The following is a 26,476-nucleotide window of genomic DNA, read 5'->3' as shown; positions in this document are numbered from 1 at the left end:
ACTCGAAGATTTAACACAGGGATGCAGTCAAGTCAGGATTGCTCGTCGGAGCAGCTTCAGAAAACTCGGACTCATGCTCATCCAGAGGCTATGCACTTGTTCTGACAATAGGTGGGAGGCTCCAGCATGATACCGAGAAAAATGCGTCAGCTACTATGGGCGAGAGGCGTGAGAGCCAGACCAAGGATGTAGAGCTGGAGATGGGGAGATCGAAGTCGATGCCCCATGAATATCTTACGACGTCTAAATTATGATGTGATTTAAGAATTGAACTGGGTGACAGATCGCAGAGTGGTATGGCCGAGAGAAGAAGATATATACAAGGAGATCATCGACAGAAAACAGTGAAGACACCCAGAAGGAAAGACAAAGCCCAAACGCTGTCAGCTTTTCTATATTCGTAACGCCGTAACTATAAAATCGGATCGGCGTGAACATCAAATCGGATTCATCATCGTGACATTCGGAATAGCAGGGTCAACAGCCACCTTCGCCCCGGGTACAGGGCTAGGCTTTGTAACCGTGACCGGGGAAACGGTCGTGGGAACACTCGTATCAAGATGCGAAGGACTGCGAGAACTCCGGCTTCGCGAACGGTGGGAAGAGACGCTACCCGCCGTACTGCTCCCGGTCTTCCCGCCGCGCTTGACCATTTTGCCCAGCACGCCGACGATCTCGGCGGCATCTTCGAAGCTTTCGTCGTCCATGCCTTCTTGCGCATTGTAGACGTCTGCGATGGCATGTTTGGCGAGGCGGCGGCTGGCGAGTGGGTCTTGAATACAATCGTATAGATAGGCTGCGTATTCAAGTTTCACAGAGAGGCGGAGGGGATGTGAGCCTGGGAGGAGTTTGTCGGCGAGGAGAGCTGCGTGATTGAAGCAGGCTGTTGCGGTTGCGGTGTAGTCGAGGGGAGGGAGGAGGAAGGAGGAGGCTGGTTGGATTGGTTGGACGGGTGCCAACCCCAACCCCGGAGGATGAGATGTGAAGGTTGGGTTGGGAGCTGCTAAGGTGTCGGGACCGTAAATCGACTCGCGTTTTGAACTGGCCGGTGGCTCTGGCGGGTTGATGATGGGTCGATTGTGGAAGAGCACGAAGATGTGGTAGAAGGAGGCGCGGAGCTTGTATGATAGCACCTTCAATTCGACAAATGGGTTCACCATCGGTAATATGTACCCTTCTAATATTAATAGGCCTTCTCGTGAGAGCCAGATGATGTGATGGTACAGCTGGAGCGACTTGGTTTCGCGGGTCGTGTCTAGTCGGCGTAGTCGGCGAGCTCGGAGGATCTTCTTGGATAGCATTACCGATAGACCGAGCACCTTGTACAGCATGGCCGAGAGCAATGGGCTTTCGAGGGCCATGACAGCCGCGAAATTACCCAGCGCCTTCTGGTCTACTTCGGAGGAGGCCATCCATAAAGCCAGAGACGAGGCTGGAAAGACGAGGTCGAGATTGTCAGCCATTGTGTACTCAAATGTGGAGATGAGATCCGTGGATTGAGCGCAGTGAGGGTTATTGATTGCAATTGGGACCATGGAGCAAAAAATAAAAAATAAAAAATAGGACAGAAGCTTCAGCTGAAGGAGAATGGAAATGAGCTTACCAACTAGCGCGCACAAACAGGAGCTCCAAACGAGGTCTCAAACGCAGCGCCTGCAGCATGCTCCAAGGCGCGTATACTGGACCAACCCCAGATGCCCTTGGCGGATCTGATCGATCCGAATATTCGCACAATGCGCACTTTGCGGTGCGGTAAGGCCGGAAATCTCCGGGCCCAGGAGCTCTTCAGGTCGTATGTCTTGCGCCAGCCCCGAGGGATTTCGTCTTCCCGGCTCGTTCCCAACCACACGAGATATCTTCAGATACACGAAGTCAATTCACCACGCGTCGATGTGCGCCGTCCAATGGAGTCGAGCCGAGTCGTTCTCGATATGCGGGTATGCAAATAGCTCGACGAGTCCACAGCTAGCAACGCAAGGCACGGGGGGAGAGAAAAGGAAAGTCGTGGGGAGATCGCAAGGCCGGACGCATCGTGCGACGAAGGAGGTGCAACTGGAGGAGTCGTTGAAGCCGACGATATTTCAGCTGTGCCAGCGCACACAGTTGTGCGGGGAAGGCTGTTCGCGAGGGGATCGTCGACTCTGAAGTAACAGAAGAAAGAGAAAACGCAAGGAGCCTCCGCGACGTCGCCCTGATATGACGCAGATATGCAAATTATAAATTGGCTGGAGTCGGGTACTCAAGGGCTGTAATCTGTAATCGTGACTAGCGGTCGTCCCGCTCGCCTGAACACGCCGCGGAGCAATCTAGCTTCGCCCGACTAAGTAACTAGTGGCCGACGTGTACGAGGATCAACGCCCAGCCCACCGGTGGCAATTCCAGGTTCCCAGCCTTCGACGGAAGCTGGACTTCGACGTCAATGTCGAGGTCGAATTTACTGCCTTACAGCCCAGCCCTGCACCAGTGATGCGCTGGAGTATACGGATCGCGGGCGCGCTACGTGGCAGCGGCTCACAGCAGGGATTCTGTGGCCTCGCCACACCCAATTGGTGTGCCAACTCACTCAATCCAGTAGCGCCCCCGAACATCGGGTCGAACGCAATTGCAGCTAGATGCTGAGAGGCTAAGAGCACGGACTGCCAGCGTGGCAGTGGCTTTCCTGGGTACCCGGCGCGGGGTACTCTGTACAGGCGCCGAGGTACCCGTGGGTATGTTGTAACGATCCAATTCGATCGTCATGTCATTCTGGTTTACATATAGGGTGCGCTGGAGTAAGATAATCGCGCCAGAAAAAATGTGTATATGCGACCTGTCAAGGGTTCAGAACCAGGGATCGGGTGCAGAGCCAAAATGGAGGTGGATCCGAGACCCGACGGCCGTGTACCGCTACACCGAGGGTCCGTACACCGCCAGAATGATGTCGTATCTCTTTGTCTTTTACTTTTTTATTTCGTAGCACTGTGTCATGATGAAAATGTCGATTTCTATACAAATCTAAAATAAGAACAAGAACACCGTGTGTATGCAAAAGGCTACCTAGCCCGTAGTGAATGATTGATGCAACCCATGACCAATGCAAGCAAAGCAACCGACGGGGCGGTTACAGTTATTGTACCGGACTTTCCATGTCCACGTCTAAATCATCCACATCTATAAACCCCGTAAACGCTCGAGCGAGGAATGTGCGCCACGCCTCATTAACTTTTTGCTTCTTGTTCACTGTCGGATCAGATTCGACGTCCTTTGAGACCGCGCCATCTTCTCCGATGCGCGTAGCCAGCTCCAGGAAGCTTCTCACGGTCAAGTCCTTCATTTGGCAGACACCTTTGTCTCTTGTTGAGTATTCGATTTCGTATTTGATGCGAGGCTCCTCGCCCTCGGAGCCGACCGTATGGTTGAGTTGAGTCAGGTTGGCAAAGTATTGAGTCCAGCTGAGGAACGTCAAGGGTTGGTTGGAGTATGCAGGGCCCGGAGGAGCAGAACGCGATGGACCGTCCGGAATTTTGAAATCCGGCTTTTTCTTGTGCTTGTTCTTTTTCTTCTTTTGGGTTTCCGGAGAAGGTTCCTCCATAGCGAGGAGGGATGAATCATCGGTATCCAGGTAGTTGAACTGGTCTTCAAAGACGGAATTCTCCAATCCAGTAATGTTGTACTCGATCACACGGAGAGTTGGGAAAAAGTTCGGCACCACACTTGGTGAGACCAGAGACACACTGTACCGCTCAGCCCATTCACCACCGATCTTTTTCAAATACTTGCGCCGCTTCTTCCCCTTCTTTTTGCCATTTTTGGCTGGGCCAACTTCAGTCGATTCATCCATCGTGGTCAAGTCTTCAAAAACGCCAGATGGGGGCGAGGGCAACTCGGACCATTGGTTTCGAAGGGATACAAGATAATCCTCCTTGGACATGGTAGTGACCGGGCCACTCGTTGTTTTCTCCGCCCCCTCAATTTCGACATCGTGGCTGTCCTGCAGCATAAAGTGGTCGACATTCATATGTCCGTAAAGACCGCCCACGATGACATCGCGGTAACGGTCCGTCCACAGAGTGTATTTCTGCCAACAGGTCTCATCCCAGTTGTTCTTCTCTCGAGAGCGGGCGGGAGCAACGTGACCCGTGAGAATAGCCTTCATGCCCCGACTCCGCAAGAACTGCAGTTGCACGCGCAGCCACTCCATGTGCTCGTAGCCGGGTTGTGATTTACCGTTACATCCATCCACCGCACTGTTGGATTCGAAAAAGTACATCGTGTTCAGGCTGATGACCACCAACTTGCCCGGGATGACCTCGCTCAGGAACCAGCCGCCCTCGACGAAGCTGTGTCGCTGGTCCTCTGGGATGAAGTGGTGCCAGACTTCAGCGAACTTCCTAGTCCAGCTATTTGGGCCCGCCCTGAAGATGTTGTGTGGTGTAATATCGTTGTTGCCGAACGTAGGTATAACAGGGACGGACACTCGTGGAATACTCCCCGGTCCGGTGGGGTTCTTCCTCTTCCCAAAGAGCTCTAGCCATTTCTGGGACATGAACTCGTTGACTTCCACTATCTCGTCGTCCGTGCGGGGGATGTGCTCATCGTTGTCGTGGCGAACCGAATCACCCGTCCAGACCACGAAATCGATTTGATCCTTCAGGTTTTCCCCAATCCAGCGGAATGTCTCGTTCACGAGGGTTATTGGGGAATCGCATTCGGAGCCCTCCTGGCCAAAGTATCCCGCGGGCCCCTTGCCGTGATGGCATGAGCGCTTGCCCTCGTCGATCGCGGAGCCGGCTTTGTAGTATCGGTCGGGATGGAAATCTGTATCGCGGTCAGTACTTCGCAGGCGTGTGACCATCACAAAAGAAGCTGTTGCTAACCGGTGATGTGCAAAAAGCGACCATGAAGGGTGTTTGGCGAGGCGCCCAGGAGTTCGGAAGAAATTTGCGCATCTCCGCTCAAATCGGCAACCAACGGCTGCTGATCGAGAGGCACGGCGGGGATGGAAGCCGCAAACAGGCCCAGCAGCAGAACGGTTGACTGCATGGTTTTGCAGGCCGGTAGTTCTGACCGCGTAGGGCTGAGATACACCAGCTTTTTTTCCCTTCAAGATCTTATCGCGCAGGTCACGTCACTCCGGGTTGCGCAGCCGGAGCCAGGAACAGCCAATCAGCGCGTGGGCTAGACCTGAAGTCGATAGTAGGTTCAGAGGGAATGAAGGGAAAGATCATTCGAGCGGGGAGAGGGGCATGATATAGAGAAGTAAGAAGCTGTCCATCATGATACTCGCGACTTAAGGTGTGGTGCCCCGGATCGACGTGCTTGGCCGCTGTTGCCCAATTGTTGCTGCACGTGCCGTGGGGACCTTTGGGGCACGCGCGTGTTTGCCCCATTTCATCATACGTCAGCCGCGAGTCTGTGCTGTAATGTGTGTGTTTTCAATCTTTGATATTTTCGGAGTCTCTTCTAGTAAGTTGTCACTTTGTCGGCACCGATACCCTCGCAGATTGTGGTTTCTATAGCGCGATCGTGCGTCAAGTCACAAATAAGTTTAGATACCGAGCCCCTATTCCAACCGACGACAAAGCGTGCCTTGTTAAACAATTATTGATAGATGCTCGGGTAGGTAGACATTAAATTATTGATTCCCAACTAAACCCTCAGGTACTTGCAGTATATATCATATACATCACCGGAGGATAAATCATGGTGTGGTGCATCCGTAAAAGCTCAACTTCAAGCAACAAACAACCACATGATCAAGCGTCAACTTCAATTTTCTCAGTAACAGTACCATCCTCCTGAACAACCACTTTGTCCAGGCTCCGCGATGCCTTGACCGGGTTGGGCTGCTGGTACACCCACTCCAGCTCCTCGAGAGTTCGTCCTTGAGACTCAACACTGTAAACAAGTTAGCTTCCGGTCAATACCGGTGGAAAGATCGAGTTCTTACCAGAAAAAGTACCAGAACACCGCTTCAACCAGATCCCAGCCGACGAAGATCCAGAAATAGTTGGTGGAAATGTTACCCAGGCCAATCGGCGACGCAAACTGACTGATGAACCCGATCGAGCTGACTATGAAGCCCGACAGCGCCAGACCTTTGGCGCGAGTGGTGGTCTCCAATGCCTCCGTGGGGACAACACCCTGCAGGGGTGTATAGGTGAACGAGAAGACGACGTTGAATAAATAGTAGAATGCCAAGGCGGCCTGGCCCTTGCTCTTGCTGATGGAGCCGTGCTCGGCGATGGGAACCGAAATGGCGGCATTAATGGCCATTGTAATTGCACAGCCTATTGAAGTGTGTCAGTTGAGATCGTTTGCCCAAAATGGAGTGTCGATATCGATTTACCTAGTGTACCCCAGATGAGAACCGGGCGACGCGGCATCTTGTCAGTCAGGCAGACTGCGATTCCAGCTCCAATGGCCGACGCGATGGAGTTGATCAGGTTGAACAGGAGTTGGATCGAGCTCGATTCGTATCCAAGGGTTTTGTAGATTGTCGGATTGAAGTATCCGAGACCGTTACCAGACCACTGTCCAAAGACGGAGATCATGATAACCTGACCGAAACGCCAACGGCCGCTGTGCGTAGTGACGAAAGGCCGGTCTATTGCATTTGATCTTGGTCAGTTTCCCAATCAAAAACACCCCAAACGTGGAGTCAAGAAGAACTCACAGTCCCACCATCGCTTATCGATACCGTCAATGCGAATACCTTCCTTCATCTCTTCAATCTCAAGGCGAACAAGACGAGCATTCGGGTCTCCATTACCGTGGTACTTGATCAGGAAAGCGTATGCTTCTTGCTCGCGGCCCTGTGTCAGCAGCCAACGGGGCGACTCGGGAATGAACCACACGAAGAAAATGACCAAGACACAAGCAAAACACTGGCAGATGAATGGAATGCGCCACTGATAGTTATTGCCTATAAAGTTCGAACCGTAGGTAATCGCAGCAGCGGGGATACTACCACCGAACCAACCGCAGTTATAAAAGCCTAGCAAGGTTAAATTTTCAGGCTCGTCTGCTGGCATATCAAGGCTGATAGATACTTACCGACAGCGCGACCGCGCCAATGCGGCGGAGCAATCTCAACGGCATAGGCCGGAGCCGAGACAACCATAATCTGGATTCCAACTCCGAGGATAAATCGACCGATGACGAATTGAGGCAAGCTCATGGCGGTTGAGATGATGATGGAGCCGCTGATGATGACCCAAGCACCAACGAACATGCACTTGCGCCGACCGAGCTTGTCTGAGATGACTGCACTGAATGGGGTTGCGATGATGGATCCACTATTTTGAAATGAGTTGCTGCGTCTCTGGCAATTTGTGAGTCTACTTACACCGTGTAGAGAGATGTGACCACGGACACCTTCTCGCCAGTCATCCCCGCTTTGAAAACCGCTTGCCAGTGGTCCATGGCAAGGATGGATCCCATGAGTGATCCTTAGACTTTATCAGCTATTTTCTTTGGGCTCTTGTTCGAGGAGTGGCGGGAGGCTTCTTCAACGCACCATCATATCCATTCGCGCAGGCGCAAAGGAAAGAAACGAAAATACAGACTAAGAGAATGTGAATACGCCGTACAGAATTCTCACTGGGCCGACTGCCCTTAGCTGCAAACTCACAGTAAAGATGAATAGATGTTTTGCTCCACTTCTCGATCTTGGTCTCTTCAATAGCAGCGAAGAGCTCCGCCTATCGAGGTATGAGTGTATAGCTTCAATGATGATATCCACGTGAAGGTGAACCCACATTGCGAACTTCCTTAGTCTGAGCGCCCGCCCGCTTGGCAGTTTCACCATACCCAGCAATGACCTGAGGGGTATCATCCACCGCAGTCGAGATGCCATGAACCTCTTCATGCACCTCTTCGTGGGACTTCGTGTCCGACATGATGGATTCGCCTTGCTGACGCTCGAGCTGATGCTACTGGGTTTAAGACTGGGAGTGGTTCGAGCGGTACAGAACCCTAGGAAGGTGGGACAGCATGAGATTCTTATAACAAACAGTCAGGAATGTTGCCTTCGCTAGCCTGTGCCAAGATGTGTCGATTCAATTTCTGGGGCAGCGCCCTGCAGTTCTCCAGAAGCTGATTGCCGTGTGACCCCAGATCCCTGGATCCTGCTAGGCGACCCCGGTCGGTGGCTTGCATGAACGGCTCCGTATCCTGATTGAAATCGGCGCGTTCCCCAGTGATTACCAGACGTGCTTGGAGAAAATAAGACCACCTTGGTCCGAAAAAATTAAGGAATTGATGTCTGGATCATCGGCCCTGCTTTCCGTTGTACTGCGAAGGTTTTTGATCTATGCCATCGCGCAGGTTCTGTTTTTTGTTGGTTGCCCCTTGCTATCACGCAATTGGTTAGATTTACGTAGGATGATTTGCCTGATACCTCTATGAAATATATGCGTTGCATTATAGGGTATAATTGAAATTCGAGGAGTACAATGCACTAGAGAAAATGTGTTCCAAGGAGTACAATGCACTAGAGAAAATGTGTTCCAAGTATCTCCGCCATGAGTCGACCCTTTCTGCGTCCTTCCGCATCTCACCGTAGAGACATTGAACAGCCTTTGCACATCGTAGAAGATCTTTAATCAAAGCTTAAGCTCCAAATTCCTGAGACAGATACTATTACACGATGTTCCAAACGATCGTATAAGGCCGTTATTAACACGGAGCTTTACTCCGTTCTGAATCCTGCACGGGTCTTCCTCACAAAACGCTAATCCCCTTCCGGACGCAACTAGTGCCTTTGGGCTCTCCCAGACGAGCTTACTTCTGCATTGTCCGACTGAATCACCCGATTTTCCAGACAATTCTCGGCAGCGCCACTCGGACCCGCTAATCGGGGTTCTATGACCTGCGGCCCGAGCTGAACATCATGTCCCCATGGCTTGACCGGAGGGAAGAAACAAGGATGGACCGAAGGCAAAATACGAACCCTGTAGGATTTAGCGACGAAGAGAATAAAAGTGGCGACTTGCAGAATGGTAAATGAAGTTATTGCAACTCTAGTAGCTCCGCAAATACCCATGCCAAACCTTCAAGGTTAGATCACAAATACGATGCAATTATTGCTCGACAGCCTCGGCCATCTTGGCAGGCCTTTTAACTCGCTGCAGTGCGCAAGGCAGACGCCGCTGCCAAGGTTCCCTGAAATGCTCTGTTTGTCGCTGCACAGACCAAAGGAATTCCCATGTGGCATTTCAATCGCTTCGTAATAATTCTTGAAAAATATGTCGTCGAGGTTGCGATCCACGAAAACGGACTATAAGACTTGTTCTGGGGACCTCCTGCCACCGTCACCAAGAAATCAACGAAGGCCAATGACTATGCTGCATTAAACTGACTGAAATGGCCAACAGGATAGGGCCATGACTCCGATCACGGGCAAAACTCGGTTCATCAGAGATCGGTTTCTGGAAAACCGGGCAAGTCTTCAAAGGCAGTTCAGCCGGTATCTCCTAACATTGATTTTGGGGCCACTGCTAACGCTGGGTGATGGGTTCTGGGATGAGTTGATGGGGGACTGCCAGCGTCTGCAATTTTAGACATAATCGCTGATTCGATGCATGAAGGACAGTCTATAGTCTGTTTAGAATGTATTGTTATTTTGGAATTAAAATAGCTATTAGCCAAGTCATGTAGCGACCCAAGATGTACTCAGTCACAATGAGTTATAATACGGTACAGTCTCAATAAATACAAAAAGCGATGACCACATGTACACAAGTGCGAGTCACAATTAAGCACAAATTCGATCAAAGGTGGCCAGGGTATGTTTCCAAACAGTATTTGGGAACCCTTCCTTGCGAAGCTGCTCCATCAAGGCCTTGTTTGTCGCGTCATTCCCATTATAATTGAGAAGGTAGTATCCTGGATATTCACCAGTAGAGGCATTCTTGGCAGGGTACTCGGCTGAAGTAGCAAGGAAGGTATTCCATTCTCCGCTTTTCGACATCGAGATGGAGATGGGTATTGTCAGGAAACTCAAGATAGAGCCAACAACGGATCCCATGCTTTTCTTCATCATCGGCGTTGCCACGACGCCAGGGAAGACGTGAAGGAAGCTGATAGATGGATGCTCCGATGCTAGAACCTCGAATACCAGAGATGTCATAGTCGCTGGGTAGCCGTTGCTGGTGGATAAAGAGAATTCTTTCTGGAGATCCAGATTGTCCTCCTGGATTTTGGTTTCTTTGCCACCTGCCAAAATGCTGACTACGCGGGGGCTTTGGGCAGCTTCGAGTGAAGGAAGTAGGTTGTAGATGAACCGCATGCGACTGTAGTATCGAAGGATGTGATTGACGTCGATCTTCGCGTCGGTCTCTATTCTTGAGTTAGTATCTCCAAGCTCCAAGCTTTCCGAGGAATCAGCGCTTCTTACCTTGCTTGCTAAATGTAAAGCCTCCACAAGACAGGAACAAAAGGTCCAGAGCTTTGATGTTAGATTTGAGCTTCTGGCAAACTGTATCCACATTGCGAAGATCGGATACATCAGCAGCGATAAAGGAATAAGAACCATTTTGGTTGGCGGCTTTCATCTCCTCCACGACCTGAGCACCGGCTGTCTCATTACGGCCAACGATGTAAACCGTTGGTCGGGCAATGGAGCTGGCCAGTTTGATGGCTGTACTTCTTCCAATACCGCTAGTGCCCCCAACAAAGAGGGCAACTAGTTCCGGACGTGCGGACTTGAGAGTAGCATTCCACTCTCGAGCTTGGGTAAGGGTATGCGCCATAGTGAGCGTGTAGGTAAGGTGTTTGCTTGAAATTGAGAGAGATGAAAGTCGCAGATCGGAAGTGCGAGATATCTTTTATTTAACTGAAAATCACGAGGCTACAGTACTGACGTCAAAGATGGGGCCAGACTTAGGGCCAGGAGCCATTTTGATTGGTTGGATTGAATCACTAGCGTGCGGAATTCCGCACGCTAACAATCTCCTGCTTAGGAATGTACTGATTTCCAATCTACAGATTGAGCATATGCGTGTTCTAGTGATTGCTTTGACATGCAATAGAAATTTCTTAAAACCCACTGATATCCATGATGCAGGTTATTTTTCGTAGGCGAGGAACCGGTCAGCGGAAGAGTATCCCTCAGATGAGACGTGAAGCCGTCTCTTGCACAGTGAACATGATCGATGGTCTTTCTCGGCCGTGAACAGAGCTGAGACATTACTACTCGCAAATTTGATTTGCCAGGCTCTAATTATGCCTGCCTTGATACCCGCACGGGAAGAACACGAGAAAGAGCGAGGGGGCGCAAAGATTCCAAGGAAATGCACCATGCTCCACGCACTAGACGTGTCTGGAATAAGGTTGACTGGCGCACACAAATGAGCTTTGAGAATGGAATGAAGCTCCACTTCCAATACTGCTGAACATTCTTTGCTCTGCGGGATTTAAACTTCTACACTCCACAACTCTATGAAACTGGTCATGTGACCTTGGTCGATCATTGTCAGCCTTGTGGGACCCATCTCCCTGACTGGTCCATTATCTTGAAAATGAATGTCTTAATCTGACAGAAGATATAGTTTACTGCCCACTATTTTCTTTTATCTCGGTAGTGGTGGTTGATCTGACTCGTAGGACACCAAAGTTGATGTTGCACTCGCTGACGTCAAGAGAAACCGTAGACCTCGTGTAGTAGGAGCTCATTATAACAGCATTTCAACATAAAATAGTACGCATCTATGCCAAAACTGAAAATTGTAAGCTTCGATCTAATTCCTGCTCATATCTATGGGAAACATGGCAAGTTCGACCAGAGTGAGGATCAACATGGCACCAGACGTGATTGAGTGGTGACGCAGCGGTACCGGGACGGGCGCGGATCGTGTCCAGACTTGCACCTTTCTGGTCCGCAGATAGCAGGATTTTGAAATTGAGAGATACCTAGGCAAGCTATTTGCGACGGAGATGTGTGAGTTAGAACATACGAGCTCGTAGACCACGGTGTTCAGTCACGAAGCAATAGATGGGTGGAGCGAATCTCTGCGGGGAAAGCTTATAGCACGGAAACAGACGGAGCTCTTCCTTGACGTCCATGACTGTCGATTGCCTTTTGCTTCGGGATAACCACGGTCGCTCCTGTCATGCACCAATCACGTTTGCCAGTTTGCTGACCAGAAGCGACCTAAAAAGGAAAAGCAGCTAGACAGAAGGACCGGTCCTCACGTCGCATCATCGACTGATATGCCTGGTCCGCCGGGTGCCGAAGCTTCCTTGTGTTTCTCCAAAATCCTCATCTCGTTTAATCTGTATTGTTCAGAAATCTCGAGGCGGTTGTTTGCTAGAGCTGGTGATCTCTCATCTCCAAAATCGAAGCTCGTTGTAGTCCTCCTAAACTCGGATTCTTGCCGGTGTGACAGTACGTTCTTTCCCAAACTCCCCGCTACTGCACCGAGCATCACAAAAGTTCTGAAGAAAACCCATCGATCATTTTCATCACTCACGATTGCTTGATTCTCTCAGTACCAAAACAAATCACTGATCTCACGCCCGCAGCTCATCTGGCTTCTCCAGCCGTTCTTCTCAATCCGGTGGTGAATCCACCACAAGCCTCTGTGAGTACCCATTAAACCTACAGAAAACTGGGTATTTGGTTTCAGATCTGTCCGGGATCTTCACATTCGAACTTGGCTGACCTACCACCCAAGATCCCACCGCTGTTATTGCCTTTCCATATTCAAACACACCATGGCCGCCATCAGCTTGATCGACCGGTCTCAGGCAGAAACCATTCACCTGCTCGCCAAAAGAGAGAAGAACTGGGCCGCGAGGGAGCCTGGTGTGGTGCTTGTGTTTTGCATCGTCTTCCTCGTCGCATGCGGAATCATTTCGCTCTTTGCTTATCGTCGATGGATGAAGCGGAAGGCTGAAAAGGAGACCTACGAAACAACCGAGTAGGTTGACCCTGCTCTCGGCACACGAGCTTTTCTCGACTGTGGATCGGATACAAATAAAAGCTGGCCGACCCTTTTGACATACGCTTGGTTTGGACACAAGGCCGAGTTGCTAGATCGCCGAGAGATCATTGCGTCCATGTTCGAAACCGTTGTCTTCCCGAATCTCCTTCGAAGAGCTCTGCAACTTTTTATCTTTCTGGTCGAATACCCATAACGTGAATCGAGGGAATATGAATTGAGCATATGGATAGGGGCATTGTGGCGCGGAAAACGGTGGTGAGGATCTGCGTTCGGGAGAGAAAAGAGGGAGAATGGTCGTGTTATGGCAATTTTGCAGTCGATAATAATTAATAATACCATTTATTCGCGCTCTGACCCCTCTATTTGTTTTGGAGTGTCTCCATGTGAAATATGTCCAGACCAACGCATAGCCTCGATGGAGGAGGTTTCGTATTCGGTTGTTCATAAGGCCCTGCTAGAGTCCCGCCCTTCAACCGGCCTCTTGAAGCAACATGATGTCTCGAAGCCGAAGAATCTTTCGTGGAAGACATCAGCGCCGTCTAGAACTTCTGGCACAGAATTAAAGGAATGAGAATCATGATGAATATGTTCATACCAGTCACATGTTCGCTGGGATACAAAGACTAATTATACCATCTCCGTTGTATACTAATCAACATACCCCACTCGTCAGTGTGAAAATTTCTGGCCCTTCTCAATCGCCACTTGCTCTCGCTGAGACGAAGCAATAGACTCCGATGCCGCCTTCTCTTCATCCCTCCGCCAGAAATCCTTCTGCCCACTCGCAGCCCGCTTCACCCAAGGAGGGAAGAATCCACCGGGAATCTTCCACGACCAAGGATCCGATTCCTCCTTGTTCGGAGGGACTATACGACCCCCGCTGACCTTATCAAGGATCCACGTGATTGTGTTGAGGGTGATGTAGCTGCAAATTCCTGCGATCAGACCATAGGCAATACTATAGGTGAACGGCATGATCGCAATAGTGAGGAAGGCCGGGATCGCATCGCCGGGATAGCGCCAATTGATGTCTGCCGCAGCCTTGGCCATCAGTGCGCCGACAATCACGAGTGTGCAACCAGTCGCCCAGGCCGGGATGGAGGCGAAAATCGGTGCGAAGAACACGGAGATGAAGAAGGCGATGCCCGTCATGCATGATGTTAGGCCAGTTTTGCCACCCTCGGAGATACCTGCGCCTGACTCGACGAAAGCTGTTACCGGGGGACTGCCTAGCAGGGATCCGATCGAGATGGAGATAGCGTCGACCATCTGAATAATTAGTTAGGAGAGGATAGCTGGCTACGCTGGACTGAAACTCACGTAGGCGATGGCACTTCCTTCAAAGTCTTGGGTTTTCTCGTCAATTGCACCGGCAAATCGGGCCATGGAGTACATGGTGCCCGTGGTGTCCAGGATGTCGACGTACTGCATAACTCTGGGTCAGAGCTACCCCTAGAAGCCAGTTACTGGTTGAAAACGTACCAAAAATGTAATGAAAGCCAATCCGAACTGTCCTCCGTGGCCTGAAATGTCCCACTTCTGGACAGCGAGAGTGTGCTTGATGGGGTGGAAGGTCACGACCTGCTTGAAGAAGTCGAACATGCTCGTCCCCAGCTCCGTGTATGGGAAATAAGTCACGGGCGTAGTGCGTGGCCAGGAGATAATCGAGACCAGCAGAATGCCAATAATGACCGCACCCTTGACGCGATACATCATCAACAGCGCCGTGAGAACACCGCCACAGAAGATACCAACCCACATAGTCGCACTGCGCATCTTTTCACTGCTGAGACACAAGCCCGTCTCCGAATCGATAAACTGAGGCGCGCAGCCTGCAAGCTCGATAGGTGTATCCGATCCACCTTGAACCAATCCAATACCAGCACTATACGTCAGCCCGATGAGAGCGAGGTACAACCCTATACCGACACCGGTGGCAAGCTTGATAGAAGCTGGAATGGCACGCGCAAGCCATTGCCGCATACCGATCAACGTCAAGCCCAGGAACACCCATCCTTCCACGAAAACCGCAGTCAAAGCAACATCATACGGGACCATGCCAGATCCATGCGTGCCGACAACCGTGTAAGCGAAATATGCGTTCAATCCCATGCCGGGTGCGAGGGCAATGGGCAACTTGGCGAAGAGACCCATGCAGAAGGTAGACAACGCAGCGATGGCCGCAGTCGCAGTGACAATGTCGCGCTTGATTTCCTGCACACATAGCAGGTACTCGGCGTTGGTGTTGCAGTTATTGGCCAACCCCTCCGGCGGGCAGACACACGTGCCACCAGTCGCAGAAGTGATATTGCTATTGACCGAGATGATATATGCCATTGCGAAGAAGGTGGCTAGACCGGCGCGCAACTCGGTGAAGAAGAAGCTGCCCTTGCGCTCCATGGGCTATGAATGGTCAACTATACCATCCTCCCGTCAGGGCATGTCCATAGAATCACTCACATGGCCCGAGTTCTCAAGTCTGAACCATCTTCCCACGGGACTGCGCGCAACCTGCAGGTTGGTATTTTCGATCCAGGCCTTGAGACCCATAATTGCCCAAGTGAATAGGCTGAATGCTTCTGCAGAGCAGTGGATAACACCACAGTCGATGCGACGCTGTATTTAAGGAATGCACAAAGAAGAAGAAAAAGAAGCTTGGAAGCTCACACGAGAACCCCCGGTCTCTCCGCCAACCACAGTCCTCTGATAAGCCAGCAAAAAAAAATCAGGCAGACCAAGTTGCCCTCCGCCTCCGACATCCTTGGCGGTTCTTGGCAGGTTGCGTCCTGGTTCCCGGACGGTCAATTGGTTGTTTGTTGCCGATATGCCATCCATGGGTCCCGGCTCGGCAACCCAGGTGGGTCTGGAAAAACTTGACAGAACTAACTATTACGGGGTGAACAAGTTGATAAATGGACATAGGAATGGAGTATGCATAGTTTTCCAGACCTAGCAGATTTGTCTATAGGTTGAAATGCAAAGAATGTCCCCGCGCATGCACCTCGTGTTGAAACGCCAAGACGTGCTCAGCTGTCTTGGCAAGGAAGTCACTATCTTATTGAGAATATGCAGGGTTCAGCTTGACAAGAAAATCAGAGTGGGCCGGTCGAGATGCGAGTTGATCAGATCTCGCGTCTATGAGATACCGAACATTTTTCCCCCAGACAATGTGCGTCTGGGGTAGAAAGATGGCTGACTCCGATCGCGTCTACTGCTCGGGCCGCCGGTGCCGAGAGAATTATTAGATTGGTAGATATCGGATTTTCTCGGTGTCAGCATCTATAGAGCGGGCGATTGCGTATCCTGGTCCTTCTTCGTTTGCTGTTCTGAAATGGTCTATGACCTGGCAAACACCTGGATGTATTATCGCTAGACTGAAGCACTCGCCTCCTCCTCGGCCCGGGGATCGAAGGTAGGTGCAAACTTGGACTTCTTTCTCAGAATGGGCCCTACTTTGATGAACGCCAGAGATATTGGCACCATGATTAGAGCAAGACACCCGAGAAGTGTACCAGCTCATTGCACTCCCAGGTTCTGTCCGGGGCCGGAGCCTACAGTAGACCGATGTTGGAGGCGAGAAGTGTTGATGCGTTCGAGCTCGACGTTGTCGTGGCTGGTGGGTCGTCGACTGAGATTGTCTGGGGTGATGCATTCATACTGTGATGAGCGACAATTCACGCCCGTCGCGACAGTGCTTAGGTAGTCGCTATCTTCTGCCCCGAGCGGAAGACGAGTTCGCGTTCTCCATCTTGCTAGGCAGTTCAGCAGATGCTTATTGGAAATGCTAGCGACTCTAGGAGATGGCGTCCATGGCTTTCTGTAAGTCCAAAGAACCGAAGACTCGGTTCCTGTATGCTTCGGTTTCATTCCCTCGTTGAGTCGGCACCGGCTGTCTACAGCGTCATGAGTGTTGTCTTCCCTGATTGATCCGAACTCCGGCCGAACCCCGGGACGTTCTTCCCGTCATGGACAAGGCTTTGAAATTGAAAACCGTTGAAAATTTACCTTTGTTGCTGCCATTTCGAGAACTAAGAATTGTCAAATTACGAAAATATAAGAGATCTGGGTGCTAGCTGTTCGCGGGATGTGTAGGGATAGTTCGCGGGTAATGTTAATTGCCGACATCGGTGGCGTTATCAGTGCAGATCACCCACAAAATGTATAAATGGATACCCGTCGGGGTCTGAACCACTGTTTCGGAGCATATTTCCCTTCAGGACCAAGCGACCCAGTTGTTAAATTCTTGCCAGCCACCCCGGCAGTATGAATTGATGGTTCCCGGGGCTGGAGAACTCTCAAGACGGGATTTGCTATCACCTAGAAATTTCGCACCTTGACTGGGGTCCTCGATTCGAGATGTAGATCATTGATGGTTCCGCTTTCTGTGATCGCGAATAGGGCTGCAGATCCAAGCTGTGCAAAATGGATTCTGTGGCCGAGGCATATCACGTACCCGATTGGGACGGTCCCAGTGCCCACAGGGACCACTTCGCCTGCTTGGATTCCGCAACACTCACATTTTCATGATTCGTAATCACAGCTTGATTTCAAACCATGGTTCTAGTTGGAAATCATTCACGATCAATATGTGATCCCCTACCCTCTCTCATCTTTTCCTATCAACATATCCACCGATACCGAGCGCGTTCCTTTCCTCATGATGGCTGAGACACACGGCGACTGTGAACCCGTATTCAACTCGGTCCGCGAACTCCTGGCACAGCAAATCGCGAATGAATCCGAACTTGGTGCATCTATCTGCGTCAACATCGACGGAAAGAATGTCCTGGACATCTGGGGTGGCCATTTAGATTCCGAGCGCACCAAGCCATGGGACAAGGATACCCTGGCGGCCGTTTGGTCCTGCTCCAAAGTCGTCACCAACCTGGCAGCTCTGATACTTGTCGACCGCGGCCTGCTCGATCCGAACGAGAAGGTCTCCAAATACTGGCCGGAGTTCGCGGCAAACGGAAAGGAAAACGTTAAGGTGTCCCACATCCTGAGCCATTCTTCCGGTGTGGCGGGCTGGGAACCGGTCATCACTTGGGAAGAAGTCTACGACACGAAGAAATCAACGGAGTGGCTTGCGAAGCAGCCTCTCTGGTGGACTCCTGGTGAGCGCAACGGATATCACCTCACGAACCAAGGCCATCTAATAGGCGAGATCATCCGACGCATTAGCGGGAAATCGCTAAAGCAGTTTATCGCTGATGAAATTACTGGTCCTTTGGGCGCGGACTTTAGCCTTGGAGTCCCGGAGAAGGATTGGCCTCGCACGGCTGAGCAGATTCCTCCCGTCACACGTTCTACGGACGGCCCGGAACCCACAAGTGTCGCAGCGAAGGCGTACGCAGGGCCAGCTTTCAGGGCCGAGGAATGCATGACGCCCGGATTCAGAGGCGCTGAGATCGGTGCGGCCAATGGCTTCGGTAATGCACGTTCCATGGCTCGTATTGGCTCGATGGTTTCCTTGAATGGTATCGTCGATGGCAAGCGGTACCTCTCGCCGGACGTTATTAACCGCCTGCTTGAGGAGCAAGTCAGCGGGGTGGATCTAGTATTGGGGCAATTCTTCCGTTTCGGTCTTGGTGTCGGGCTCTCTATGCCTCAGACTGTTCCTTGGATCCCAGAGGGTCGCGTTTGCTTCTGGGGTGGCTGGGGTGGTTCGATGATTATCATGGATCTCGATCGTCGGATGACCATTGGCTATGCTATGAACAAGATGAGTGCGGGCACTTTGGGCAATGCAAACACCGAGCTCTTCGTGAGGGAGATTTACAAGATCGTGGATTCACTTTAGCTCTACTCAGCATTGAATACATCTCGAATTCAAGAAGTGACTATAAATATAGTTATTCACAAAGGCGTACCATATCATCCATAATTGTAGTCTGTTCGGGCCAATCCAGTTACCGGACCGGGGCTCTTTTCATCTTGCGCTCTCCGTGTGTGTTCACGTAGACTTCTTGGTCTTGCTGATCTGCTTTGGGCCCTCGGTCTCACGGAAGACCAGCTCGTCACGCTCCCACATAAGCTCGACGGCTGCTCCAGTCGGACCAGTCAATGCAGCTAAGAGACCAACCTTGACAAGAAGGCTTGGCCAGGAGACGGTGTTGAGGATCTGCTTGTGGGCAACAGTGTACAGAGTAAGGGCCCAGATGAAGACACCGGCGGATCCGATCATATAATCCCAGCGCAAGAAGACATGCACACCATCAGCCACCGAGTCCACCTTCAATCCAGACCAAGGCAACGGGACAGAGAACACCTTGGACGGGTGAAGAGAGTCAAGGAATCGGTCTTCGAACAGAGCAGGAACCACAACGGTGGCGAGGGACACGATCCAAGAAACAAGGTGGCTGAGGGAAGCATTCACGAATGCGAATGCATACACCCAGCGCAGACTGGACATCGAAGAACGTTGGTTGTCCGCGAAGAAAGGCGACAGGACGTAGTAGGCCACAGTGGTCAGAATCGAAACATAGGCGGGCCACGGCTGCCAAATTGCAATGGCAATCTGCTTCATGTCCACGGAGATCAAGTCAGGGGTCGGCAACACCATTGCGTGAGTGGGAAGCATGAATCCGATTACGAAGATCGCAGGCAACACGGCAAGAACTACGCGAGGAACGCGGATGTTGTCCGCGTGAGGGCGACGCGCCGTGATAGAGCATCCCAGCTGTAGGCCGCAGATCAGGGGTGCCGCGAACGCAAAGGTAAACAGCTGAGCTGCGAGGCCAAAGATCGCAGGGCTATCTCGGATGTCAGTAATTTGTAAATGCCCCGTTGAGAAAAGCGACCTACAAAGCAGCGATCGTTCCCGCATTCCCCTTGCGCCACGACTCCAGGACGACCAGGGTCCAGGCAGCTCCAAAAGTACCGGAAAAGCCAATGCTGTGGAGCAGAAGAGTTGGACTCTGTCCATCCAGCGCAGGATAGAAGAACACCGTCAACAAGCTCAAAATCCGGTCAATTGGTTCCACGCCGGTATAGTGAGTGCGCAAGGGTGCATTCACGCCCGGGAGCTTTCCGGAGTCGATGGCCTTGTGGCCCAGTGCATCAAGGCCGTTAATATAAGAGAAGTAGAAGATGGCGTAGAAGGCGAATGCGCTCAGCGAGAAGAGGACGTATCTCATGGTTGCGGTGGAACTCTCAATTAGCATCGATTGAAGGGAAGTTGCAAAATCCGGGGTTTCGCGTGGGGGTTCGAGCTGTTTATATCGATGACGCGCCGAGAATCATGTGTGGACCTTGCAGGCCGAGGCTGACAAGCACGTTGCTGTGAAGCGAACCGAAGTGTAGAATCTCTGATACGGCCGATCGGTACCGGCTGTCGATCACTGTCATTTTCACATGAACTACGCTTGGCTTCCCCAGGCTTCCGTCCACTCCTCGCGTTCTGCATACCCAAATGGGATTAGCCCGCTTACCCGGCACCCGTTGCAATGTGATTATGATTATTCAAAGCGTATGATAACTAATTTCGGCTCACCAAGAATTAAATGATTAGCTGAGTTCCTTCAAGGGGCTCAGTCGGTCTAAATGGCTGATTGACCTGGCCTCCCCCCATCCATTTTTGCTCGGACTGCACTATATCCTTTGTACGGACGTTTTAAATAAATCTAAAGACCTTTACATTCCCGGATGTCATGTAGCGGACAGTTTGGGGGAATTTTGATCGGATGGACCTTCTGTTGCGATCGGGACCTCGGCCACCACACGAGGCTCCACTATCTATGAACTTCAATTTTGGTCAATTCAAACCGATATACTATTTTCAGGGAAATACCGAGGAACAGTCTTAAGTACATTGTGTCTAAATACATTATCCACACGTCTTTCCATTACCTGGGTACGTAGGTATTTCGTGTTGAATATTGGAGCCCTCATCCTAAGGCACCAACACTTGTCGGCATTTCTCCGCCCTAGCGGCTGCTGATTGGTCAGCTAAGCCCATGAGGCTAAATAGTTATTTGAAACTGGGCTGCATGATCCGCGCGTATATGCATTATGCTCATCTACATCACCTTTTCCTTAGGTTTGTATCCAGTTCTTTTATGGACCACCGAGTAGCGGTGTGAAAGAATAGACCTATATGCATTTCCCTTAGAAAATAGTTCTCAAGTAGAGGGTATAAATACTCCCCTGAGAACAACCAGAAAACAGTATCAGAATATACCCTGAATTTCCACGTCCATCCTCTTTCATCTGACCTACCCCTTTATTTCTCAACATTTCTCAACTTTCGGATCTCTACGATCGCGATGGCGGGCGGAAAATATATTCCACTTTACTTAGACAACGCCACCAGTGAGCTTGATGTTGAGAAATAAAAGGGTGAATCAGATGAAAGAGGATGGACATAGAAATCGAGGGTATATTCTGATACTGTTTTCTGGTTGTTCTCAGGGAAGTATTTATATCCTCTACTTGAGAACTATTTTCTAAGGGAAATGCATATAGGTCTATTCTTTCACACCGCTACTCGGTGGTCCATAAAAGAACTGGATAGAAACCCAAGGAAAAGGTGATGTAGATGAGCATACTGCATATCATGCAGCCTAGTTGTGAATAGCTTCATGGGCTTTGGCTGACCAATCAGCAGCCATCGGGGCAGAAAGATGCCGAGCAATCTTCAACACTTGAAAGGCCATTATCATTGGCGAGTATTGCCTTGATCGTCGGAAACGGCTGGGGAGCTTATAAAGCATGAAGTCATCACCGTTCACCACAAAGCTTCCCTCGGCTCCAAGTGCGGGGAGTATGAAAGGCGAATGTGGAACAGTGACGAGTGGCTTTACAACCGAAAAACTAACCATGACTCAAGTCATCCAGACCAAATCCATCTACCACGGCCTTCCTGAATTCTCGCAGGACATTAACGGGCTCACCGCGATAGTTACCGGTAGTAACGGGATTTCTGGCGCCCATCAATTAAAGGTGCTTTGTGAAAGTCCTCGTCGATGGCGAAAGATCTACGCGCTGTCGCGCCGACCACCGTATGGTTCATGGCCGGATCATGTCGAGCACATACCGGTTGACCTACTGCAATCACCCGAAAAGATCGCGGCACAGCTAGCGGATAGAGGAGTGCATGCTGACTATGTGTTCTTTTTTGCCTATATCCAACCCGCTCCTAAGGAAGGGGAAGGGATATGGAGTGCGGCGGATGAGATTGTGACCGTCAACAGTAAGTGATTATAAGGCGAAGCTATGGGTGGTCTGAAGTCTAATAGAGAACACTCCAGCCCAACTTCTATCACACTTCCTTGAATGCCTGGAGATTAACAAGACCATTCCCAAGAGGGTGCTGCTGCAACTTGGAGCCAAATACTACGGAGTGCATCTCGGGCCTACCGTTTTCCCTCAAGAAGAGTCCGACCCTCGGGTTTTGATGGGCCCCAACTTCTATTACAACCAGGAAGACTACCTGAAAGCCTTTGCGCAGAAGCATGGGATCGGATGGAACACGACGCGCCCGTCCCATATCCTCGGGGCCGTCCCTGACGCAGCCATGAACTTGTGTTACCCTCTGGGGATCTATGCAACCGTGCAGAAGCATCTCAACCTGCCCTTGGAATACCCGGGCGATCCGGTCGCGTGGGAGCAGCCCATCTCGCTTTCGAGCGCACAGGCGAATAGCTATCTGTCAGAATGGATTGTTCTGACCGAAGATGTCAAAGACGAAAGCTTCAATGCCGCAGATGACTACTCTTTCTCGTGGAGCAAATTCTGGCCCAAATTGGCCGAGCGTTTCGACATGCAGTGGAGGGGTCCTGACACGAGTGATCGGGCCACTTATCAGTCGATTACGCTGCCCAATCGACCACCCCGCGGTTATGGGTCGCCCGGTGCGCTGCGATTCCGATTCACTCTGGTGGAGTGGGCAAAGGAGCCGGAGGTCCAAAAGGCGTGGGGGGAGATTGCTGAAAGACACGGGTTGCGAGAGAAGAAGTTCAGGGATGTGGATCGTGTCTTTGGTTTCACAGACCAGGCCGTGAGCATGACGTACCCCATTCAGCTGAGGTAAGCCTCCTCCGAGATAAAGTTCTGACAGTTAGCGCAAGAGGTACATGCTGACACAAGACCAACCAACAGTATGGCCAAGGCTAAAAAGAAAGGGTATTTTGGTTTCGTTGATTCCACCGAGTCGTTTCTGCATGTTATGAGTGACTTTGTAGAGTTGCAGATGTTGCCCGCTCTTCCTTAACAGGAGGGCATAAATGCAAGGTTTCCAGCCATATAAGCACACCTAGTCCCATAGTAATCCACGAAAAGAAGGCAGATGCGAAATGAAAGAAGCCAAAGAAGTGAAAGAAGCCAAAGAAGTGAAAGAAGCGAAAGAAGAGCCGAGTGGATAAAGGCGCGCATCACATGATGACCCCACTATTATGCACACTGACCGCCTGCCACGAAGCTACAAATTTGTTTTCACTCCCCCCGTATTGCCATTCCCCTAGAGCTACAGATACTTCTTACTTTTGGACTTTCCAACCACTTTTTCTTGCTCGATTGGATGGTTTCGGATCACGCCTTCCTCTTATGCTGCATGGGACAGGCGTATGCCTTCCCAGAGACCTTGTCAAGATGTTGAGGGAATCGGATATAGATTCCTTGCATGACCACCTCGCATCCTTGTCTGTGGAGAACAAAAAGCACAATGACAATCTTCAGAACCTGCTCAGCCAGTTCCAAAGCCTTCTGTCAGACTACAGCTCTCTGAAAAGCGACTACGAGGAAGTGAAAGAGGGCCGGGAGAAGTACAAACGACAGGCTCGTGGTCAGGTACGATCTATTAGCACTTAATTAAACTGCACTCATTTGAATCTCCAAGACTAATTGGATCACAGGAGCGGAACCCATTTGTACTGGTTCTCGTTGATGGAGATGGCTACCTTGTAAGATCATTCTCCTCATTCTATCATCTACGGTCAACCGGCTCAACCCTTCTTAGTTCAAGGAGCGCTTTCTCAAGGCCGGCAGCGAGGGCGGAATCGATGCGGCCCGCGAGCTGAGCGATTCCGTGAAAGAGCTAATGCACTCCACTATGGGACTGCAAGCAGAGAACTGCCGTGTCATGGTCCGTGTTTACGCCAATATGCTGGGACTGTCAAAGGTCCTTGCCCGCGCTGGCATGGTAGGCCACGAGGCTCGCTCCCTCTCACCCTTCGCCTCGGGCTTCAACCGCGCAGAGGGTCTGTTCGATTTTGTTGATGCCGCCGACAAGAGAGAAGGCAGTGATTTCAAGATCAGAGGTTGGTAACTCTTTATCACAAATCGAAGGAAGAGGAAGCTCTGCTAACCAGTACTTTGAATACAGAGATGTTTCGCCTATTTGTGGATCTCAATCAATGTCGGCATATCTACTTTGCCGGATGTCATGACACGGGCTTTGGCTTCCTACTGACCCCTCATCGGGGCAGTGACAAAATCACTCTTATCAAAGCCGCCTCTTTCCACCGCGAATTCGAAGGGTTTGATCTACCGATCAAGGAGCTGCCATCGGTATTCATGTCTACCCCCCTAACTACTACAAAACCAATCGGCCCCCTCAGCACAAAGGCTATTAATACCATGAATACCACCCCTGGCACCAATGGCACCAACGGAATCAATGGCACAAATGGGTGCAGCACTAAGCCAGTGTGCAAGCATTTCCAAAAGGTTAGTTACTATGAGTCCCTGCATCGCAGGCTACAGAATCTGATGTGTCAGTAGGGAATTTGCAAGTACGGTAACGGTTGCATCAAGCAACATATTATGCCAAATCAGCAGCTGTCTAAGCCAACGGATGAATCTCCTAAGAAACTATGGTCTACTCCAGCCATTGTCGGTCGCCCACTGGAGCTCTTCGCCACCACCTTGCCGAGCAAGGCTGAAGCCGAGGACTATATTCCTGTCAATAAGGATGGGGATCGCCTCGATGCATACTGCCCTCACCCGTCCGCGGATGCTATGGACCGTTACCACCGCCGTGCCAAGGAAGCCAAGGTCTGCAACAGCTATCATCTGTCGGGAGAGTGTGGTGATATGAGCTGTCCGTATGACCACAGTGATGTATCTGACACCATCATCGAGGTACTCAGGTACCTCTCTCTCCAGCACCCCTGCCCCAAAGGCGGTGCTTGCCGATCCATCAAGTGTTACTTGGGCCATATTTGCCAGAAGCCCAACTGTAAGGCCGTCAAGAGCTGGCAGTGCCGCTTTAACCACCGCGCGCACACCCTCGATCTCAATACCGACAAATATATTACACCGATCGAACAAAACGATGACGAGAACTCGCTGTCGCCGTCGGTCAGCGACGAGTCAATCGGAGGCACGTCCTCTCGGGACACCCTCTACCTCTAAGATGTTCACCAATTATCCCACACCGGTAAAATTTACACCGAAATTTCTCGCTTACTGACGACACAACGCGTGTCGATCCTGTATGTGTGAAATATTGCGAGACTACAAGCCACGATTCTGCAAAAGGGTGGGGTTGTTTGAGTTTAAGAAAGAAGGAGGTCTCTTTGTCCAATATTGAGTCAGGATAGAAATGGCGTGGATTTTAGTCGTCTCCATGAAAGGTCAGCTTGATTACGTCCTGATAGTCAAATGTTCCGTTTCTTGCCCTGGAATAGGTTTATCCACGCCGCAAGGTGTTTGGGTAATGCTTTCAAGGCAAAGAGCTTAGGACTTGCATAATCCAATTTTGGTAGCCTTTAATAAATTGTTTTTATCGCAGCAGCAACTTGAGGTGGTTTCAAATTTAACCATGTGAGGTGAAAAGAACTCTACATTGCTGTATGCCTAAATCTGGCAAAGTGTAGGGAAACCTGACTGCATAGGAAAGTAGTTCCATCAGATAACCAATTTATCCGGTCGCCATGTTGAGCATAAATCTAAGACGATCTTACGGCACCTATATGCAGGCTTTTTGCCATAACGGGATCCCCCAACTGTTGCATTCGTTCCGACATACATTTGAATGCACGTGACTTGGAGCCAGTGTGCAGTTCCTGGGATTAGTTGGTTGTCCGTGGCTCATCGTTCATTGAATATCCCATCAAGTAGCTGGGTGTTGCAGGGGCGTAATAGATACCTAAATGTCCAACATCAATCTAATATGTGTATATTGACATGGCTGGATTCTACCTTTCCTCCGAGCTTGTTGCCACGAGCACAGCCTAGATAGAAATCTTAATTCCACCCCCCTCTAAATTCCGGGTCTCCGAAACAAGAGAAGAGGCAGTTTAGAAATGAGAACATATCGGCCGAGACAGTCTACTGGTTCCACGGTAACACTGGCGGTTTGTGGGGCAAGGAGGTGTTCCAAAAGATCGGCCCGATTTTCTTCTTATCGAGATGATTGGCATATATTTGGATCTCAGGTATCTTACGCGGGCGGAAAGATGAGTTGGCTCATCTACCTCTCGGTCGAGAGCTATCGAGCACTATACACCGCACTCGAGTGCCGCTGAAGCCGACATTCGGTCACTCGCAAATGTATCCGGTTGCCGTACCATTTAACCGTGGTCAATTTTCGGTAAGGTTGAACACCAATG

General features: G+C 50.7%; 10 protein-coding genes across 10 annotated transcripts; 4 read left to right on the top strand and 6 right to left on the bottom strand.

The window, feature by feature from the left end:
* Positions 1 to 437: 437 nt before the first annotated feature.
* erg27 lies at positions 438 to 1,463 on the bottom strand (the record flags this gene model as incomplete). Its single annotated transcript, XM_058452257.1, has 1 exon — positions 438 to 1,463. One exon carries the CDS (start codon positions 1,461 to 1,463, stop codon positions 438 to 440), a length of 1,026 nt encoding a protein of 341 aa, XP_058308795.1.
* Positions 1,464 to 3,106: 1,643 nt separating this feature from the next.
* On the bottom strand, positions 3,107 to 5,022 carry N7498_005194 (endopolyphosphatase; the record flags this gene model as incomplete). Its single annotated transcript, XM_058452256.1, has 2 exons — positions 3,107 to 4,797; positions 4,857 to 5,022. 2 exons carry the CDS (start codon positions 5,020 to 5,022, stop codon positions 3,107 to 3,109), a joined length of 1,857 nt encoding a protein of 618 aa, XP_058308794.1.
* Positions 5,023 to 5,735: 713 nt separating this feature from the next.
* Positions 5,736 to 7,880, bottom strand: N7498_005193 (uncharacterized protein; the record flags this gene model as incomplete). Its single annotated transcript, XM_058452255.1, has 9 exons — positions 5,736 to 5,877; positions 5,930 to 6,269; positions 6,329 to 6,586; positions 6,656 to 6,976; positions 7,036 to 7,277; positions 7,328 to 7,430; positions 7,499 to 7,546; positions 7,613 to 7,682; positions 7,740 to 7,880. The coding sequence occupies 9 exons, from the start codon at positions 7,878 to 7,880 to the stop codon at positions 5,736 to 5,738; spliced, it is 1,665 nt and encodes a 554-aa protein (XP_058308793.1).
* Positions 7,881 to 9,736: 1,856 nt separating this feature from the next.
* Positions 9,737 to 10,733, bottom strand: N7498_005192 (short-chain dehydrogenases/reductase; the record flags this gene model as incomplete). The annotated part of the gene is made up of 2 exons (XM_058452254.1): positions 9,737 to 10,320; positions 10,379 to 10,733. 2 exons carry the CDS (start codon positions 10,731 to 10,733, stop codon positions 9,737 to 9,739), a joined length of 939 nt encoding a protein of 312 aa, XP_058308792.1.
* A 1,963-nt stretch (positions 10,734 to 12,696) lies between these two features.
* N7498_005191 (uncharacterized protein) lies at positions 12,697 to 12,906 on the top strand (the record flags this gene model as incomplete). The annotated part of the gene is made up of 1 exon (XM_058452253.1): positions 12,697 to 12,906. The coding sequence occupies one exon, from the start codon at positions 12,697 to 12,699 to the stop codon at positions 12,904 to 12,906; it is 210 nt and encodes a 69-aa protein (XP_058308791.1).
* Positions 12,907 to 13,595: 689 nt separating this feature from the next.
* On the bottom strand, positions 13,596 to 15,476 carry N7498_005190 (NCS2 family permease; the record flags this gene model as incomplete). The annotated part of the gene is made up of 4 exons (XM_058452252.1): positions 13,596 to 14,195; positions 14,247 to 14,351; positions 14,409 to 15,329; positions 15,387 to 15,476. The coding sequence occupies 4 exons, from the start codon at positions 15,474 to 15,476 to the stop codon at positions 13,596 to 13,598; spliced, it is 1,716 nt and encodes a 571-aa protein (XP_058308790.1).
* A 2,110-nt stretch (positions 15,477 to 17,586) lies between these two features.
* N7498_005189 (serine hydrolase domain-containing protein) lies at positions 17,587 to 18,726 on the top strand (the record flags this gene model as incomplete). The annotated part of the gene is made up of 1 exon (XM_058452251.1): positions 17,587 to 18,726. One exon carries the CDS (start codon positions 17,587 to 17,589, stop codon positions 18,724 to 18,726), a length of 1,140 nt encoding a protein of 379 aa, XP_058308789.1.
* Positions 18,727 to 18,879: 153 nt separating this feature from the next.
* On the bottom strand, positions 18,880 to 20,062 carry N7498_005188 (uncharacterized protein; the record flags this gene model as incomplete). Its single annotated transcript, XM_058452250.1, has 2 exons — positions 18,880 to 19,678; positions 19,731 to 20,062. The coding sequence occupies 2 exons, from the start codon at positions 20,060 to 20,062 to the stop codon at positions 18,880 to 18,882; spliced, it is 1,131 nt and encodes a 376-aa protein (XP_058308788.1).
* A 1,681-nt stretch (positions 20,063 to 21,743) lies between these two features.
* Positions 21,744 to 23,136, top strand: N7498_005187 (uncharacterized protein; the record flags this gene model as incomplete). The annotated part of the gene is made up of 3 exons (XM_058452249.1): positions 21,744 to 21,885; positions 22,163 to 22,952; positions 23,025 to 23,136. The coding sequence occupies 3 exons, from the start codon at positions 21,744 to 21,746 to the stop codon at positions 23,134 to 23,136; spliced, it is 1,044 nt and encodes a 347-aa protein (XP_058308787.1).
* Positions 23,137 to 23,428: 292 nt separating this feature from the next.
* On the top strand, positions 23,429 to 25,277 carry N7498_005186 (uncharacterized protein; the record flags this gene model as incomplete). Its single annotated transcript, XM_058452248.1, has 5 exons — positions 23,429 to 23,711; positions 23,777 to 23,824; positions 23,881 to 24,181; positions 24,247 to 24,590; positions 24,645 to 25,277. Exons 1-5 carry the CDS (start codon positions 23,469 to 23,471, stop codon positions 25,275 to 25,277), a joined length of 1,569 nt encoding a protein of 522 aa, XP_058308786.1. The 5' UTR covers positions 23,429 to 23,468.
* Positions 25,278 to 26,476: the final 1,199 nt, after the last annotated feature.

The sequence above is a fragment of the Penicillium cinerascens genome (genome assembly GCF_028974065.1).
Source record: "Penicillium cinerascens strain IBT 15544 chromosome Unknown contig_5_segment0_segment0, whole genome shotgun sequence".
NCBI lineage: Eukaryota > Fungi > Ascomycota > Eurotiomycetes > Eurotiales > Aspergillaceae > Penicillium > Penicillium cinerascens.
Note: the sequence above shows the minus strand (reverse complement) of the source record. Positions and strands in the feature narration are given on the sequence as shown.